Genomic DNA, 19,311 nt, shown 5'->3' on the forward strand with positions numbered 1-19,311 from the left:
CACTCACCTCTGTGTATGTGTGTGTGTGTTTGTATGTATGCATGTTGTATTAAGCAGGAGACTCTCTTCAGATTCTAGCTCAGCAACAGAGGAGACAATAGAGCCAGATGGCAAGGACCAACCAGAGAGGGCAGCTCCCTGTCTATAAAACCCAGATCGAAGCAGCAGGCAGTTCACACAGCCTGGGGAATCAGCTGCGTTCAGATTTAGCACCTACCACCGGCACTCAAAACGAGATCCAGGACCTTGGCATTTTGATTGATTTGCAAATGCTTATCTTCATTCAATTTACTGCGTAGGCAAAAAATCTGTGCCTGATGGTGGGATTTTAGTTATTTTAATTGTTGTTGTTTTTTCCTGAGACTTCTATAAAAGACTCTGAAAATTAATAGTAGTGCTGTCTGAGCCGGTCAGTGCAGAGAGGAAAGGGGGAAAAGATCTAATGGATCCCGAGAGAGTAAGGAACTAGGAAAGAAATGAGGGGAGTGAGAAAAGAGAGACCATAAAATTCAACGAGCTATCGGATCCCAAAGCAAAGCAGGGGTGTTGATGGGCGCAGAAGAGGGAAATGAAAACTGAACAAGATATATTGTAAACAATTCATATTCATAAAAAAGATTTGCAGCTTTCCAGGCAAATTAGAAAAGGGGATTTAAGACAAATTATATTGTTAGCTGAATCTGACTCACCTCGTGATGATAAATAGCCGGGCCAAATATTAAGGGGAGAGGGAACAGTTAAAAGAAAGATGGAAAATTAATCTGGCTTCTACAGATCTACAGTCATGAGGAGGGTGCTATTAATCTAACTACCTGATCTCTCAGAGAGTCTCATATTGCAGAACTTACTTTTGGGAAATCACCGCACTTCTTTGAATCCTAGTCAATGGGGAAGAATAGCACTGACCGTAGCAGCTTTGTGAACAGATCTTTTCTGGAGAGCACCAGACTCTTTGAGCCAAAGGATGGAGACGGCAACCAGACTATCCTCCACACCCGAGACGAAGAACTCGCCAAGGCTGAGATTGGGGTCCTGGCAGCCATCCTGGTGGTGACCCTGGTGGGGAACCTGGGCGTCCTTCTGGCCATGTACCGGCTAAGGAAGAAGATGAGCCGCATGCACCTTTTCATCCTGCACCTGGGCCTGACCGACCTCGGGGTGGCGCTCTTCCAGGTCCTCCCGCAAATGATCTGGGAGGTGACCTATCGCTTCCAGGGGCCGGATCCTCTTTGCAAGGCTGTCAAGTACCTGCAGGTGCTCAGCATGTTTGCCTCCACCTACATGCTCATTGCTATGACGCTGGACCGCTATATGGCGGTGTGCCACCCGCTGCGCACCCTGCAGCAGCCCAGCTGCCAGGCTTACCAGATGATCGGGGTCACTTGGCTGCTCAGCTGCCTGCTCAGCTTGCCTCAGATCTTCATCTTCTCTCTCAGAGAGGTGCAGCAAGGCTCTGGCGTGCTGGACTGCTGGGCGGAATTCAAGTATCCCTGGGGGGCTAAAGCCTACATTACGTGGATGACCTTGTGCGTCTTCGTGCTGCCGGTGGCCATCCTCACCGTCTGCTACAGCCTCATTTGCCACAAGATCTGCAAGAACCTTCGAGGGAAGACGCAGAGCTGCGGTCCTTGTCCTGCCCCTACGACTGCGGCTGCTGCTATTTCTTATACAGCCACAGTTCCGAAGGGAGCAGAGTGCCAGTCTGGCTCCCGGGTCAGCAGCGTGCGCACCATCTCGAGGGCAAAGATCCGCACTGTGAAGATGACCTTTGTCATAGTGCTGGCCTACGTCGCTTGCTGGGCTCCCTTCTTCAGCATGCAGATGTGGTCGGTGTGGGACAGGAATGCCCCGAATGACGGTGAGTGTCTTTGAGGAGGAGAGAGAGAGGGTCAGGATTCAAAGACTCACCCTGCTTCCTCCATCACAGCCAGTGCAAGCTCTGGACCATAGTCAGGCCTCCATGTGGTGACCAAGTATAGCTTTTTCTTTCATATCCATCCCACGGAGGGTGGGGAAGCGCCCTTCTGATTAGATGAGTAAAACCACCCAGAAGAAAACAGATTTAATGCAACACTCACAAATAGGTATACAGTACGCACACACTTCAGTGACTCCCTGTCTCTCGCAGCAAATGCACACCAGCTCCTGATTTGCACATGCAACCTGGGAGAAGGAAATCTATCATTCATTTACTCACTCACATCAGGCAAGAAATGTTTTCCCCGACACACACCTACCTACATCTCACCCACCAGCATAGTAAGATGCAATGTCTAGGCTGATCTCTGTCACAAACACACATTTACAACTTGTACCGTATTCTAGTAGCAACTGCATTGCTCTGCATCTCCATCTAGCTTTCATCAAGGCAAAACGGAAACGACTGTTTTCTAAAAGATTTGTGTGTGGTGGGGGAGAGGGGGTGGTTTTGCCTGTACATTATTATTTTCACTATGGTTACAAAATACGCCTACAATTATGGTTTTGAAGTAAAATAATAACATCACACACTGTTGAAAAATTGGTTGCTGAAACAGAAATGCAAATGTGTGAACTAATAAGCCATCATGATTGTAGGATATACCCTCATGGTGTTTAATTTCCCTATTTTGAGTTCTTTACAGAACATAGAATCAAATTATGCTTGGATTTGTTACCTAGAGAAAGATTATATAGATGTTCAAATATTTTTTTTTAAAAAAAAGCAAGCAAGAGAGAGAATCATTAAAAGAACTGAGCACGAGAGCATCATCCCTTGCCTGGAGGATTTAAAATTAAACCCAAACAGTGTGGTCAACTAACCAATAGCTGAGGGTTGGTAGATAGTGGAGTCATTAGAGTGCTGGGTTTAGACTCTCAAAGACATGAGTTCTAATCCTCCTTCAGGCACAGACTATCCTATTTTACACATTTCATGTTGGCTTCTATGTATAACTGTGTTGAGAATCAAAGCCAGTTCCAACTACCTGTCGCATACTACCTGTAGAATACTAGCCGTGTGACAAATGTCACATCCACACCTTCAGTATAATCCTTCCCTATGCAGGCACGGTGATTTCTGAATAGGACTTACTCAGTTTCAAGCCACACTCGCACACCCCTCTCTATCCTCTACACAGGCAAGTAAGAGGCATCTTTCACATTTAAGGACACCGTTATTCCACGCAATTGTATTTTACATGTCTACATCTGCCAGAGACATACCACACATTATTTATTTGCATGGAGTTGGTGGGGGGTAAATTAACTGCCATTGTTTCCCTCTCCATTTCAGAGTCCAGCAATGCAACTTACACCATCACCATGTTACTCGCCAGCCTCAGCAGCTGCTGCAACCCCTGGATTTACATGTTCTTCAGCGGACATCTTGTTCATGATCTCATGCACTTTTTCTCCTGCTGTGGGAACCTTCACTCCAACCTCAAGAGGCAATTCTCCAATGGCAGCCTCTGCAGCCGGAAAACCACTATCTTGACTCACAGCCCACAGAGCACCCTGATTGCGGCTGGTGCCGGTGTTCAGATGCAACTGGAGAGCTTGAAAGATTTCTACCAGCCCTATGAGGAGGACACAGTGACTGAATCAAGGGAGCTCTAGAGTATAAGCTTGGGCCACTGTATGGTAGTTACTCTGGGCCAGGAGCTCTGAATGGTAATGGAGAGCAGGGGAACTTGATGGTCTTATCATGTATGGGATTTAAGTCTATCTTTCTGCAAGAGCTTTGTTATGCAGAAACTTGAGAGTTGGCAAAGAATACCTGCATCCCATTTATACTTATGTGTAATATATTGTGGACTTCTAGGTAGTCCCTGGGAGAACACAGTTCTGAGCCAGATAGATCTCTGGTCAGATCCAGCAAGGATCTCCTTATGTTCTTACCTGTCACTATGGCTTTTCTATCAGACCTGAACCATTTCTTTCTCAAGAATGCTGGTTGCAAACAAGCTGCTCAGTGGTAAGCTGATACCTTTTTGTGCTCCGGCTATGGCTGCATACACAGTATAGCACATTTGAAACACATTTCCCCCCCTTAAAGAATTATGAGCGCTGTAGTTTACCCCTCACAAAGTTACAATCCCAAGCAATCCTACAGTGGCCAGAATTCTGTGAGGAAGGAAATATGTTTCGAATGTGCTTTAGGCTAAAGGTGCTCAGCCTAGATTTGTGCAAAGCTGGAAGAAATTTAAAGACTATTTGAATAAATATTGTAATATTAAAGATATATAATCATTTGAAAGAATCAATTAGACCTAGGATTCAATTGGGATTAAATTTATAAATAAGAAAATGCACAATAAGGAAAGTGATGTAATATGATTATGACTGTGATTTGGTTTTTTGAAATATTGATATTGGAAACTGCTACAGATAATTACTAAGAAATTCAGATGGAAGAGACTCGGGGAAGTCAAATACTATGTTTATGAAGATGGATGGTACTTAATTGTAATTAATTAAGTGGCATTATGTTGTACTGTATGTTCTTATTTTTTTTCCTTTCTTCTGTCTTTTTTTGTTTTATCTTTTGTTTTTGTTACTGTTAATTCTTTTGTATTATGCTTATTTACTGAAAATAATAAATATTATTTGGGGGAAAAAACAAATAGATGTGTGCAAAGTACCCACCGGCATAACAAATGGTTTTGTACAGGACACAAATCCAGTTGTAACACCTCCCAGTCCCAGTCCCAGTCCCTCACTCCACTGCTGCTTTCTCCCCCACCTCCCTAGTAACAACAAGCATGACTCTTATTGCACGCCACAACAGCAGGAGAAAAGAGTAGGCAGAAATAAAAATAAAAATGCTTGACCGCTAGAGAGGTGGCATTGCTCTTGAACTGCTGCTCCGCCCACATTCCCCTCTGGCCACACCCACACCTGTCATCTTGTCTTCCCCACTTCTGCCTCTGGCCCCAGCCACCATTGGCAGAAGGATGCCTATGAGAGAAGGCAACCCTCAAGCTGAAGAAGATTCCTTACCTTCATGCTCCACCATGATAGCAGGAGGCAAGTTATTACCAAGTGCAGGAGGGTTTGCTTATGCCCTAGTTTCCTTCCCTGGTCTCCCTTTCTTCCACCACCCCTATATAATTGGAAGACGGAAAAGTGAGGTGAAAGTGACAGCCATACTTTGAATGCTACATCAGCCTCACCATCAGTCAGAATCATGTGGTAGAAAAATTCATGTTCTTTCTAAGCGGGGACAAAGCAAGGTTTTGAGCTCCCCTAGAAGAATTCAAACTAAGCCTTAATGTAATAATTCATGGTTATGGCGTTAAATATTGCATCCGGTTATTTTGGGTTGGAGCTAAGACTCCGTCCTGTAGCTTGCTATTGTGGTTACTTTTATTTTCCTATGTTGTTGTTGTGTTGACCTGTTCATCAATAAACAACCTCTTGTTCTGGGCTTACTAACTTGACTTATATTAAATAAATAAGAACTTAACACATTCTAACAGTATTTTCTCACAGAACAATCAGAAGTGTTTATGGACATTCCAGCTATTACAGCTTCTCAGTCAATTTGTGTCAATGGCTTCACTGCCTCAAGCACAAAGCAATACTATAAGGATTGGCTTTAAATACTACCGTATACAAAACTATTCCCCTTCCCCAGCCTTTGGTGTGTAATGAAATACTACTTTACCCTAGCATACATGGTTTATTTTATTTTATTTTTTTCAGAAAAAGGAGAGGGGGATACAATGCAAGAGAGACCAAAGCTTTTTACTTTATGACAATATATTTCTATCAAGCTTTATATGTCATGTTATAATAGTTTATGAAGAAAGGTCATTTTTTGGCAATGCATTTTTATTTGGGGGGGGCAATTGCGGAGGTGTCACTCCTTCTGTACATTGCATTGACTAGCTTTTCAATCTTGGCTACATTTTAGGATTGAGGAAATGAATGTAAGCTGCAGGTTTTTACACTATCTGCCCTGGACTGTCTTTTCAGAGATTATTAAATTCATTATTAATAAATTGCAGCTGTTTGGAATCTATTCAATTAAATCAGATTAAAAAGATGAAATAAAATTAATCGTGGATTTAAGTCCAATTCAAGTTTCACTTTTCCTCACACAGTTATAACAATGTAGCATCCAATAAGTATAAGCTATCCATCAGCCCTGCCATGAAGCATATGGAGCAGATCTGCAAAAGGACATTGCACTCCCAATATTTGCAATATGTTTCTGAAAACATCTCACTAAGCTTTGTGGGTGGCAGATGCCATCTAAATAGTCATTTATACTGTGCCTCTCCAAGCAAGAAACTTAATGGTATCCTTTTTGCCAGATAGCATACATGACATGACAATTCAACCTTAAATGAAGGCTAAGGTTTCTGACTCTGAAGCCAGCTTCAGCAGGCTGGAATGAGATTTTTTAGCATTATTTTTAGGCTAGCCATCACAGACAATTCCTTTGCCCTGCCATGGGTATCACTCCCAAAGTAAAAGACGGAGATGCAAGAGGTCTGAAGGATAGTGCTGACCCATTCGGTTTCAAACAAAATATTGTATTTTGGAGTGAACTTCCTCACTGACATTGCAAAAAGCATGAACAACATACATTTCAAGCACATGACTTCCCTCAAAATCGTAACCCTGTGAAGGGAATATTACAGTTACTGAGATTCTTTGGGGAAGTGTGTATGGTGTGTACACAGCCAAAATTATTTGGAAAGGCCTGGCTTGTATTTGGGGAACAGCTTAAGCACCAAAGAAAATGAAGGTGGAATTACATTTCTGCAGAGAGCAAGACTCCCCGTAGGAATACAACACAAATAGCAAAGGGTCAAGCTTTCGATTTCCTAAACTAAAATATGAAACTACAATACTACAATACACACAGATCCTCTGTGTTGTTTACAGGCAGAATTAAAGATATAAAAATAGGGAGTTTTGGACATTATTTTTACTCATTTTAAATAAATAAAAATGTCACTTTTTATTTGACGTCTACTTTACAATTTTCTCTTTTATATATCTGCCAGAAAAGATCTCACTTCGTGCATCTGATGAAATGGGCTTGAGTTCACAAAAGCTTATGCCTTCATCTGTACTGAAGAAGGCAATGCATGAACAGCTAGTCCTACTTAGGTCCGAACGAGAAGCAAGGGGGCAAGAGCATGACCAGAAACCAGCTTTTCTTTCCTAGGGAGACACATTCTCATAGTGTCTGTGATCGCTTAGATCTTCATTGCTTCTTCCCGAGCTGGTGCCATTCATGGGATCTTGGAACACAATGGTTGTATAATTGATTTCATCTGACCCAGAATGCTGAAGTACAGGTAAAGCATGCTGAAATTCAAACATACAGGGTAATAGTCAATTGCGGTTCAAGAATACCAACATACAGTCACTCTGTACCACTGTGTGATTATGCCATTCCCTGTATTATGCAAGAGCTGGTATAGCATAGTGATGACTAGACAGTTAGAGAACTGTAAGGATTAAGAATGTAAGATGTTAGTAGCACAAGACATCATGGCAAAGAAGTACTGTCTTTTGTCTCTTCTGAATCATCTAACATGTAGCTTCCTTGGATGAATCTAGCTTCTTGGACTGAGAGAGACACAGGCCCACAATGACTCTCTCTTTCAATCTTTTCAGACAACTTTGTTATTTATTCCGCCAGCTAGTGAAGTGCATTAAATAAATGCAATAACATTTTGACTATCTGCACTTTGACTACCTTGATCTCCTGATTGTATATTCACAGTATACATCAGAGCCTGTACCATCTGATGTAATCAATAGTCTTGTTTATATGAATATTTTGGGATGTCCTCTAATACTGTATATTGTTTCGTTTTACTACATCTCTGAAAGATAAATAACATCTTAACCATTATTTTTAAGAATAAAGGAATGATTCGTTGCGAAATATCCTTGCAATTTGCACAAAAAGCCTCTAAGTCCTGATATACTAATGTAAGATTAGCATCAGCATAGCAATTGTTGCAATTCAGGTGAGATGCTGCTGAAGGAAACGCCATTACCTTTCTGGCAAGAGAGCACAGTGAGCTTTCTGAGCTGCTACCTATGACGAAGAAAAAACATTATTGCCATAACAGTTTAAGTATTTGAGATAGGCAGAAGGGAGATTGGATTTGAAAGCAGAGACAGAAACAGCTATGGGTGGGATTCAACATTTATAGGGGAGGTGTTTGACTTGCATAATGTGAAACAAGATGAGAGTGAATTTCATGCATAGATATGGGGCAAATGAGGAACAACCAACTCCCTCCATCCACAGGTGAATGAAGGGTGGTTTTAGAGATTTTAAATAAATGCAATATACTTCCTGATGAATGTACTTAGGATCTGTAAGATCCTAGGCTGCTTACCAAGCTTTGTCCAAGGTACAGTTTCAGAGATCCCTACTTCTAGTACCTTCTGACCAGAGAAAGGGTTTTTGTGGTTCCTAGCAAATCAGATCACCCTGGCCCCAAGGGATCTTATAACCTTTGGATCCCATCCCAAAGTTTATTAAGCAATTCAGCTTTCGTCTGAAGGACCATAGGAACTATCTACAGCTACCAGCATCTGACTGTGGCTAGAGATATTAACTGATCTTGTATTTTAGCACCTGGCACACCTGCCAACGTATGTTGGTGGTATCTGTGAGTTCTTGGAAAGGGATGGGTCTGGCAGAGCAAGCTTTAGCTGAAAAAAATAACATGTTAGAGAAGGAAATGCTTTTTGGTCAGTGTGCATACATTTTGCCATTTCAGACAAGGGGACAACTGTTGATTGTCATACTGGAAGATTCTTTTCCAAGCTGAGGACTTGCCTGCCATGCAACTGTCTATTTGAAAATGTGGTCCTTGTCCCTGCTGGGCTTGGCTTGGGTTTCTCGGCCACAGAGAGGGCAACTCCAGCTGAGAGGATGGCATATTCCCAGCTAAGGCATTGTTGGGCTTCTTTGCTCTGAACCCAGGCTGTCTTCTTCCATGGTGTTTATAGGCATGTTGCTCTGAAACAGAGAGTGCAGTTCTAGTTAGGATAATTCTCCAGTAAGAAACTAGAAGTCCCCCTCATCAGTGCTCTACACTCCTCAGAGGCTTCTGCTCCCATCTCACCATGGCACACACATGGTCAGGGTCAGCATCAGACCCACCACTGATCTCATGAGTTTGCCCCCAGGCCCCTTCTTGCAGTTACAAGCAATGGGGGACATATGGTCTCCTCTGCTAGACCAGGTCAGGACAATGGGAAGCAGTGCTACTAGTGAGAACTGTTGAATGAAACCTCACTAAGGGCATCTCACCCAAGTCCCATTGCTTTCAGTGGAGCTACTCTGAACAGAACTCAAATCTGGATCCAGCATATAAGGCCTTATGGCCCCAAACCAACTCTAGTCTGTTGTGCATATGGGATCAGCACTGTGCACAGTTCAAGGTGATCAGCATAAAACAAATCAGCTACAACAATTTAAACAAGTTCAGACCAGCATAAAATCGTGCCAGGGAGAATTTGGTGCAAAGACTAAAGCACCTGGTGGGCTGCAACAGAAAGGCATGGGAGAACGAGGTGGTCTTCACCTGGTGCCTAAAATATCACAGTGTGGGTGCCAGGCAAACTTCTTTGGGGAAAGCGTTCCTAAGTGGGACCCTCTCCCTGGTAACCACCTGCCTCAGGTGAACCTGTATAGGTGAACCTGTACAAGGACTTCTAAAAGAGATATCAAGGGCAGGATGCCAGTGGTGGGTTGGGTCAGAGGCAGAAGTGGATGGGGACTGTTTCCTCTGCACACTAGACTACATTCCACACAAATCAGAGTTTTCTGTTCATCCATCCTCCCATTCTTAAGATTCCTTACCTGCTCCCATTACCATAGTAAAGGTAAAGGTACCCCTGACCATTAGGTCCAGTTGTGGCCGACTCTGGGGTTGTGACGCTCATCTCACTGTATAGGCCAAGGGAGCTAGCGTATAGCTTCCAGGTCATGTGGCCAGCATGACTAAGCCGCTTCTGGCGAACCAGAGTAGTGCACGGAAAAGCCGTTTACCTTCCCGCTGGAGTGATACATATTTATCTACTTGCACTTTGATGTGCTTTTGAACTGCTAGGTTGGCAGGAGCAGGGACCGAGCAATGGGAGCTCACCCCGTTGCGGGGATTCGAACCGCCGACCTTCTGATTGGCAAGTCCTAGGCTCTGTGGTTTAACCCACAGTGCCACCCACGTCCCTCCATTACCATAAGGTCTCCATAAAATATACAAGTATAAAAAAACAAAAAAGTGTAAAAATAATTTAAAAGAGTTTGACATCCACACAGCTCTTTGTTGAGGTGAGCAAGAGATGTTCAAGGAGACCTTCCAGCCCAGAAAAAGCAGTTGAGGGCAACTGGGCCTGTTGTGGGTCGTGTCCAGGACCACATATTGCCCATGGGCTTCAGGTGCTCCACACCTAATGTAGGATCATCAGGTTTCCTCTGTTCATTCATGGTACAAATCTTCCATATATGAATGGGATGATGATGATCCTAGAGAACTGCTACATAGGGTGCAGTAAAGTAGCAAATGGACAAATTACAGAAAACTAGTGAAGGGTTGTTATTATGCTAAGCAGGACAGCTGCATCAAAAGAAGAAAGCCCAGGAATGGAATAGAACGGACCAAGGCTGAGCTCATATAAATTAAAACTTGTACAGGACAGTGTTACCTATTTTCCTGCAGAGTTTGGCATAGACTAGTACAACCACAGCAACACAGACTATGGAGGTTACGGTAGATATGACAATGCTTTCCCACAGCTTGGTACATCTAAGAAGAAGAACAGATTGATATTGTTAAGGCTCACAAGGCAGGGTGGTTGGTACATAATTGCAGCAAGAACATTGTTTTTTGTGCCTGATCCAAAGTTCCAATGCACACCAGGCATAGAGTTCCATGAACTGGCATCTCCATGTATTAGACAGAAGCCCTGCACCATATTTCTCTATGAAGATCCTATAATTTAACAATTATCCACATTTTTAGAAGCAAGATCCCTGTCTTTGAGAAAAGCTGTCTTTCTATACAGTGCAATGCTGGCCCCACTAAGTTTTACAGTAGGAGTGGGGAAGCTGTGGTCCTCCAGATGCTACTGAACTACAACTCCTATCATCCCTAAACCTGGCCATCCTGGCTGGGGCTGATGGGAATTGGAGTCCAACACCATCTGGAGGGCTACCGGTTCCCCTCTCCTGTTTCATAGAAACAGTGAGGAAGGTGCCATACATTATCATTCTAATGACAAAAAAAAGGATTGTTTTGAACTACTTTGGAATAATATTCACATCTATACAATTATATATTAGACTTATATTAGACTTACAGTGCATTCCGAACCCAAGATCCGCTGGGATAAACAAGTTCAAACTAGGCAGATCTTGAGCTGTTCTGGGGATACACTGGTATTGACTACACAATCCAGCAGAACTGGAGCTATGATGGCTCAGCTGGGACTCAGCCAATGGAACATGAGCTGGCAGAATTTACACGAGCAAAAGTCCGCAAAAGGGAGCGTTCCAGGAGTGTAGCATATTCATTGGGACTGGTAGGGTAGAAAGCAAGGAGGTTGACAGTAGGTGGCGCCAGAGTTAGTGACAGGCAGGGCAACACTGAGATTAAGGAGGAGGAAGATGATACACAGTGCCAACCCCTGGACTGGTTGTAAGTAAAAAGTCAGGGCAGGTGGGGGCTGGCTAAGGGTGGGTTGAGGGTGGTGGGGCAGTACCCCATTAACCCCAGTTGGCCAGCCTCCACAGCTTACACCTACTGCAAACCTCTTTCAGCTCAGCCATGTGACCTGGCAACCTGGAGGATTTCCCCCTGGCCTAAAAGGTGCTGTAAATCAAACTCTGTTTTAAAGGCTTGTTTAAATCTGAACTTATGAAATGGTTTATCACTGTTGATCATGGTGTAAGCATAAGACTGACATAACTTAAACACAACATGGGATTCTCCATCTTGAACCTTGCTTGACCTTGGTACAAGCCTGATACCAGCCTCCTCTTAGGAAATACTTCACACCTTGTAAAAGTCAACACATGCCAATCAAGTCGCTAGCAAAGTCTATTCAAACTCCTGAATGGATGCCTTCAAGTTAATGGTGGTACAGGAGGCAGGCAAAGAGATGGCCAGGTTTGGTTAATGGAGGTTACCCCAGCTTTTTAACTCTTTTGATGAGCAAAACACAACGTAAAAATACATGATAAAGCACAAAAAACATGATTAAAACAAGAGCATTTACCCAACTTTGGGAAGGCAACAGAAGGAATGGGGGGTGGGGAGTCACATTTGGGCTTTGCTCCCCCCTGCGTGACAAGGCAGGGTGTGGCCTGTGGGCTCTGTGTCAAACTCTCTGGCCCACTTGGTATGAAAAGTTGAACTGCCCTGCACTAGCACAATGGGGATTCCACCCACCCACCCAAATTGGTTCTTGGGGCTTAGGAGAAGCACATAGGGGGGAGAAGAGCAGAGATCATAATGTGTGGTGATGTCTGTGCTGACAGAACGATCATAGCAGTGCCACACTGAATTCTACCAAATAGCAAGAGTTATCCAAGAGGATTTCTGTGACGATCTGTGCAATAACTCCTTGACACAAACTAACTTACTCCTCAATCATTCTTTTGGCAAAGTGTCTGGACAAGCCCACAGCTCCTCCTGCAACTGCTGAGTTGCTCAGAGTCCTAGAAAGAAAAAGAAGATGCATCAAAACAACATACGTGCTTGTAGTTAGCTCTGAAATTGATTGAACTAATTCAAACTGTTACACATTGTCCCACTGATGTGCCCTGCCCTTGTTTGTTCCTTTAAGAATATCCACTGGGCCTCCATCATGTCTAAGTGGAGAGGTGACTTTTCTCACTCCCCCAGCCTGGCCATGTCTAGATACACAAGCTAAGGAATGCTCATGGCCTAGCAGGGACCACTTTGAGAGTACCGTATTTTTCTGTGTATAAGACTAGGGTTTTTTACCAAAAAATATAAAGGCTTAAAATTGGGGCTGTCTTATAGGGGTAGTGCTGAGGGGTGTTTTCTTAATCTGGAGTCCCCCAAAATAGGGGCTGTCTTATACATGGGGGCATCTTATACACAGAAAAATATGGTAATTAAGATTTTGATAGCCCCCATCTTCTTGCCATTGGTTTGTTAAGGGTGTTGTAACTCTGTGAACACTCAGGCATTACATGCATGAGATAGCACTGGTGGAAATTAGCACTAAACGTTCCTTTACATTCTCCCATTCTGCTTTGTTGGCTCCCAGCCTTTGAGAAGACAAAATAGATAATTGCATTTTAAGGAGCATATAATAATTGCCAAACACATTCATCAAAACTGAATATTCATGTACTGAGATAACATTTTGAAACTTCTGAGAGACTCACGAGGGAAATCAATTTGAACTTAAATTATTTTAAGTGATCCTCAGTTAACAGAAAATTTGCTTCCTTTTTCAAGCTATAGTGATGGATACAGTGGCTAGCTAATGCATCTTCATTCATGCTTCATTTATAGAAAAGGCTGACACACATAGAACGTGGAATTTTTCAACCTGTCTAAATTCAGTGTTTATTGGACTGGGCCTTCCTATGTTTTCACCCTGATTGAGCCAATCCATCTGTTCACAGCCACCTGTAATATTAGAGGGCTTTCTCCACTGCAGAATACCCTCACTTCTGAGATATTACTGGCACCAACCCTGATTTTCTTTTGATTCCAGATTAAGACCTGGTTGCTTTGACAGTCATTAGGGATTTTTAATTGTTCAACATAGTCTGGTAATTTTAAGATTGCTGATGTTACCTAAGAATTTTATCTTTTTTGTTAAAATTGTGTTTTAGATGGAATTATTGTACCCCGCCATGAGACCAATATGATACTTTTAATAAATAAAAACAATTAAAAATGATATGTGAAAGAAGGGTTGCTGTTTGATGTGTGGACTTACAAATCCTAAATGTTAGAATTAGTGAATCAGGACATCAAACAGAGTGGCTGGGGAAACCCAGCCAGATGGGCGGGGTATAAATAATAAAATTATTATTATTATTATTATTACTCTTCTTTCCAAACCCAAAGCACGGAGACTGTGCACCAACAATTTGGCTTGTTCAGGATGAAATTATATGTGTGAACAGCAGTAATATTGGACCATGTGAGGCAGTTGGAGTTGCGTTCCATGAAAGGAAAGGAAAAGGTTAGTTATCTAACTTATTGTGGTATTTGTACTCCCAATCTCTAATTTTAATGTAACTGTTTTAATAAATATATTTATTAATCTGTCAAGAGAACAAGCTGGTCATCACAAACACTCTTTTCCAACAACACAAGAGACGACTCTACACATGGACATCACCAGATGGGCAGCATCGAAATCAGATTGATTATATTCTCTGCAGCCAAAGATGGAGAAGCTCTATACAGTCAGCAAAAACAAGACCTGGAGCTGACTGTGGCTCAGATCATCAGCTTCTTATAGCAAAATTCAAGCTTAAACTGAAGAAAGTAGGAAAGAACACTGGGCCGGTAAGATACAATCTAAACCAAATCCCTTATGAATACACAGTGGAAGTGAGGAACAGGTTTAAGGATTTAGAATTGCTGGACAGAGTGCCTGAAGAACTATGGATGGAGGCTCGAAACATTATACAGGAGGCAGCAACGAAAACCATCCCAATGAAAATGAAATGCAAGAAAGCAAAGTGGCTGTCCAATGAGGCCTTACAAATAGCGGAGGAGAGAAGGCAAGCAAAATGCGAGGGAGATAGAGAAAGATACAGGAAATTGAATGCAGAATTCCAAAAAATAGCAAGGAGAGACAAGAAGGCCTTCTTAAATGAGCAATGCAAAGAAATAGAGGAAAACAACAGAATGGGAAGAACCAGAGATCTGTTCAAGAAAATTGGAGATATGAAAGGAACATTTCGTTCAAAGAGTACCATAATAAAGGACAAAAGTGGTAAGGACCTAACAGAAGCAGAAGACATCAAGAAGAGGTGGCAAGAATACACAGAGGAACTATACCAGAAAGATATGGATGTCTCGTACACCCCAAGTAGTGTGGTTGCTGACCTTGAGCCAGACATCCTGGAGAGTGAAGTCAAATGGGCCTTAGAAAGCATTGCAAATAACAAGGCCAGTGGAAGTGATGGTATTCCAGCTGAACTATTTAAAATTTTAAAAGATGATGCTGTTAAGGTGCTACACTCAATATGCCAGCAAGTTTGGAAAACTCAGCAGTGGCCAGAAGATTGGAGAAGGTCAGTCTACATCCCAATCCCAAAGAAGGGCAGTGCTAAAGAATGCTCCAACTACCGCACAATTGCACTCATTTCACACGCTAGCAAGGTTATGCTTAAAATTCTTCAAGGAAGGCTCAAGCAGTATGTGGACCGAGAACTCCCAGAAGTGCAAGCTGGATTTAGAAGAGGCAGGGGAACCAGAGACCAAATTGCAAACATGCGCTGGATTATGGAGAAAGCTAGAGAGTTCCAGAAAGACATCTACTTCTGCTTCATTGACTATGCAAAAGCCTTTGACTGTGTCGATCACAGCAAACTATGGCAAGTTCTTAAAGAAATGGGAGTGCCTGATCACCTCATCTGCCTCCTGAGAAATCTCTATGTGGGACAAGAAGCTACAGTTGGAACTGGATATGGAACAACTGATTGGTTCAAAATTGGGAAAGGAGTACGACAAGGCTGTATTTTGTCTCCCTGCTTATTTAACTTATATGCAGAATTCATCATGCGAAAGGCTGGGCTGGATGAATCCCTAGCCGGAATTAAGATTGCTGGAAGAAATATCAACAACCTCAGATATGCAGATGACACAACCTTGAAGGCAGAAAGTGAGGAGGAATTAAAAAAACCTTTTATTGAGGGTGAAAGAGGAGAGCACAAAATATGGTCTGAAGCTCAACATCAAAAAAACGAAGATCATGGCCACTGGTCCCATCACCTCCTGGCAAATAGAAGGGGAGGAAATGGAGGCAGTGAGAGATTTTACTTTCTTGGGCTCCATGATCACTGCAGATGGTGACAGCAGCCACGAAATTAAGAGACGCCTGCCTCTTGGGAGAAAAGCAATGGCAGACCTAGATAGCATTTTAAAAAGTAGAGACATCACCTTGCCAACAAAGGTCCGTATAGTAAAAGCTATGGTTTTCCCAGTAGTGATGTATGGAAGTGAGAGCTGGACCATAAAGAAGGCTGATCGCCGAAGAATTGACGCTTTTGAATTATGGTGCTGGGGGAGACTCTTGAGAGTCCCATGGACTGCAAGAAGATCAAACGCATCCATTCTTAAGGAAATCAGCCCTGAGTGCTCACTGGAAGGACAGATCGTGAAGCTGAGGCTCCAATACTTTGGCCACCTCATGAGAAGAGAAGACTCACTGGAAAAGGCCCTGATGTTGGGAAAGATGGAGGGCACAAGGAGAAGAGGACGACAGAGGACGAGATGGTTGGACAGTGTTCTCGGAGCTACGAACATGAGTCTGACCAGGCTGCGGGTTGCAGTGGAAGACAGAAGTGCCTGGCGTGCTCTGGTCCATGGGGTCACGAAGAGTCGGACACGACTGAACGGCTAAACAACAACAACAACAACAATTTATTAACCACTTAATACCAAAATATTCTCTAGGAGTTTTACAAAAGCTAAACCAAAGTGGGAGAATATTTATGACGGTCAGTGCCCTGCTACTAAGAAAGGATTAAACAATAATCTACCAGTGATGGCATAGTCAGTAAGGTATTACTGAAGATCTTAAGGTTCATTTGTTCTTGCTTGGGAATGTTACATCCCAATTCAGCCAGGATTAGCAGAAAGCATCTTGTAGATGAGGTGCTACTCTCAACTGACACTTTCAGCCATCAGGAACCTAATCAGGAACCTAATCCATTGGCCTTATGCATGTTACTGCTTTCTGCGGAAGTATACTGGGCTTTGAAGCTAATGAGAGATAATTTTTTTGTGAATAGTGCCCACTGCTATGCATAACTGGTTCTTTCTTGAGTTTGGCCTTTGACTTCTGAACCAAAAATTCAGCTTTGACTGCTCTTGGGTTCTGATGTTCTCCCCTAGTGAGAATGATAAAGGATCTTAGGCAACTCAGAATGAAGATGAAGATGAGGGAATGGACGCATAATTTTTCCCCCTTAATATTTGTCATGACAGCAAAAAAAATTGTTTCCTGAAGAAAACGAAGAGCTTCTTTAATGCCTGATGGCTCATCACAATTTATATGCTGCTATTAATTATAATGTAATTTTACCATGGCATTTGCTTCCATTTATCAGTGACTATCTCAAGATCTCTACAGAACAGAGAGTCTTCCATTTATCACACTGAAAGAATCTTGCTGCTGATGGAAAGGGAGGTTTTGTTTTATTTGATTCGATTTCAACATTTTGTATTCAATGCTCATTGCAACTTTCCCAACAATTACATTTTTCTCTGGGAGTTTAACTGTTGAGCACCATGCAGGTCCTCTGTGGCACTCTTGCCATTAGTTCTTGCCTTAAATTAGAATTTTAGGGGATCCTCGTCTCAGTGTACATTTTCCATCTTGGCTCCTCAAATGCTTTAGTGCTAATTGTAATTATTATCCAGAATTTTGTTTCTCAAAAGCCTCACTTCCTGTTCAACTGCATCAGGGTTTCAAATGCAAAATGATAACTACTTCTTTATTCTGTGCTATTCAGACCACATCCGGAGCACCACATCTAACTGGAATCAGTTCAGAGGAGAGCAAGAAAGGTGATCAGGGGTGTGAAAAGCAAAGTATAGGAGGAAACGTTGAAGGACGTGCATATGATCAGTCTTGGACAAGAGAATAATTGCAAATGTTGGCATAATAGCAAATGTTGCCTTTCGTCCACAAATTTCACTGCACTGAAAGTGCAAAGCACAATGAACCAAACATCATTTCTGCATAAGCCACTTCCAATAGGAGGTTTGTTTTCAACTTGTGCTATCGCCTGGATTTCAGCTGCATTTTGTGATTCGTTGCGCATTACATCTTTGTGATGAACAAATCTGATGTGGAGGATTATTTGGGGTAATGCAAAACTTCCCAGGTTCATTCTTTATTAGAGATAGGAAAAACCTCTGTTTGAAACAGCACCTTGAGAGGTGCTGCCAGCCAGTATAGGCAGGGGATGAGGAACCAGCCGTCCTCCCCATGTCGTTGGGCTCCAGCCCCAGTCAGCATGGTCAGAGGATGATGGGAGTTGTAGTTCAGCAACATTTAGAGAGGCATGGGCTCCGCAGCCCTGGTACAGTCAGTACTGAATGAGATGGACTAATGGTCCAATTTGATATAAAGTAGCTTCCCACATACGTTGTGTGGAGATGGATCAGTACATAGATAAATAAACAGATATGCAATGAAACTGATTACACTTCATATAAAAATGGAAAATATTGTACCCAAAGCTGTTGCAGAGAAGCATTCACATAGAAATCCATTTCCTTTCCTTTTAGACTCATTCGGATTCTACTTACCCACTGAGTTAGGCAATCTTCACTCTAGAATACCATTCCCTGCTAGCTGTATCATGAATAATTCCATTTTGTAGTGATTCCTTCCCACAAGGATCCTTCGGCAGTGGCAGTCATCTGCAATTGATTCATTTCCTACTGCAGCGTGAAAGCTACTACTCTGACTGATAGCGATCGCAGAAATGTGGAAATGTGCAAGAGGAAATTACAAAGACCCCCTATCCAAAAATCAGTCACAGGCAGCTTTGCATAGCTGCTTAACGTTAGATTACAAAATGAGATTGGGGGGGACGGGACCGCTAGTCATATAAGGAGATATGAAATCTGCCCACCGAGTTCTCAGAAGTTGTCTTGCCTTGAGGAAGAGGCTTCAGTTTTTCTTCCCTATTCTCAGAGCACTTTAGCACTTCAGGGTTTGGATGCTATGCTATGATTGTAGGAGTGAGAGCAGGGGTGGCCAACCTTTCTGAGCCTATGGACACATTTACCAACCAGAGAAATTGCTGTGGGCACCACACACACACACACACACACACACTGTTCTATTAGTTGCAACAGAATGCTAATTTCAGAAGGGGAAGGGAGGGGACACTTTGGGCACCAAGGAAGGCCTCTGCAGGTCCATGGGGTGCCTTGTTGGCAACCCTTGTGTTTGAGTGTCGGACCAGGGCTGGGGAGATCTGGGTTCAAATCCCCACTCCGCTATGAAGCTCACAGTTACCTTTTCTCAGCCTGACAGACCTCACAGGGTTGTTGGGAGAATAAAAGTCAGGCGGGGGGCGGGGGGGGGAGAGAAGCATGCATA

The 19,311-nt window shown here is 42.9% G+C and overlaps 1 protein-coding gene and 1 long non-coding RNA gene across 2 annotated transcripts; one reads left to right on the forward strand and one right to left on the reverse strand.

The window, feature by feature from the left end:
* The first annotated feature begins 846 nt into the window (after positions 1-846).
* Positions 847-4,017, forward strand: AVPR1B (arginine vasopressin receptor 1B). Its single transcript, XM_083444673.1, has 2 exons — positions 847-1,858; positions 3,275-4,017. The coding sequence occupies exons 1-2, from the start codon at positions 886-888 to the stop codon at positions 3,595-3,597; spliced, it is 1,296 nt and encodes a 431-aa protein (XP_083300799.1). The 5' UTR covers positions 847-885; the 3' UTR covers positions 3,598-4,017.
* Positions 4,018-8,800: 4,783 nt separating this feature from the next.
* On the reverse strand, positions 8,801-18,643 carry LOC310679464. Its single transcript, XR_014512280.1, has 4 exons — positions 18,510-18,643; positions 12,614-12,688; positions 10,675-10,775; positions 8,801-8,983 (listed from the first exon to the last, which is right to left on the reverse strand). It is a non-coding gene; the product is annotated as an uncharacterized lncRNA (long non-coding RNA).
* Between the last annotated feature and the right edge of the window lie 668 nt (positions 18,644-19,311).

This window comes from Podarcis tiliguerta (genome assembly GCF_965153285.1).
Source record: "Podarcis tiliguerta genome assembly, chromosome: 6".
Classification (NCBI taxonomy): domain Eukaryota; kingdom Metazoa; phylum Chordata; class Lepidosauria; order Squamata; family Lacertidae; genus Podarcis; species Podarcis tiliguerta.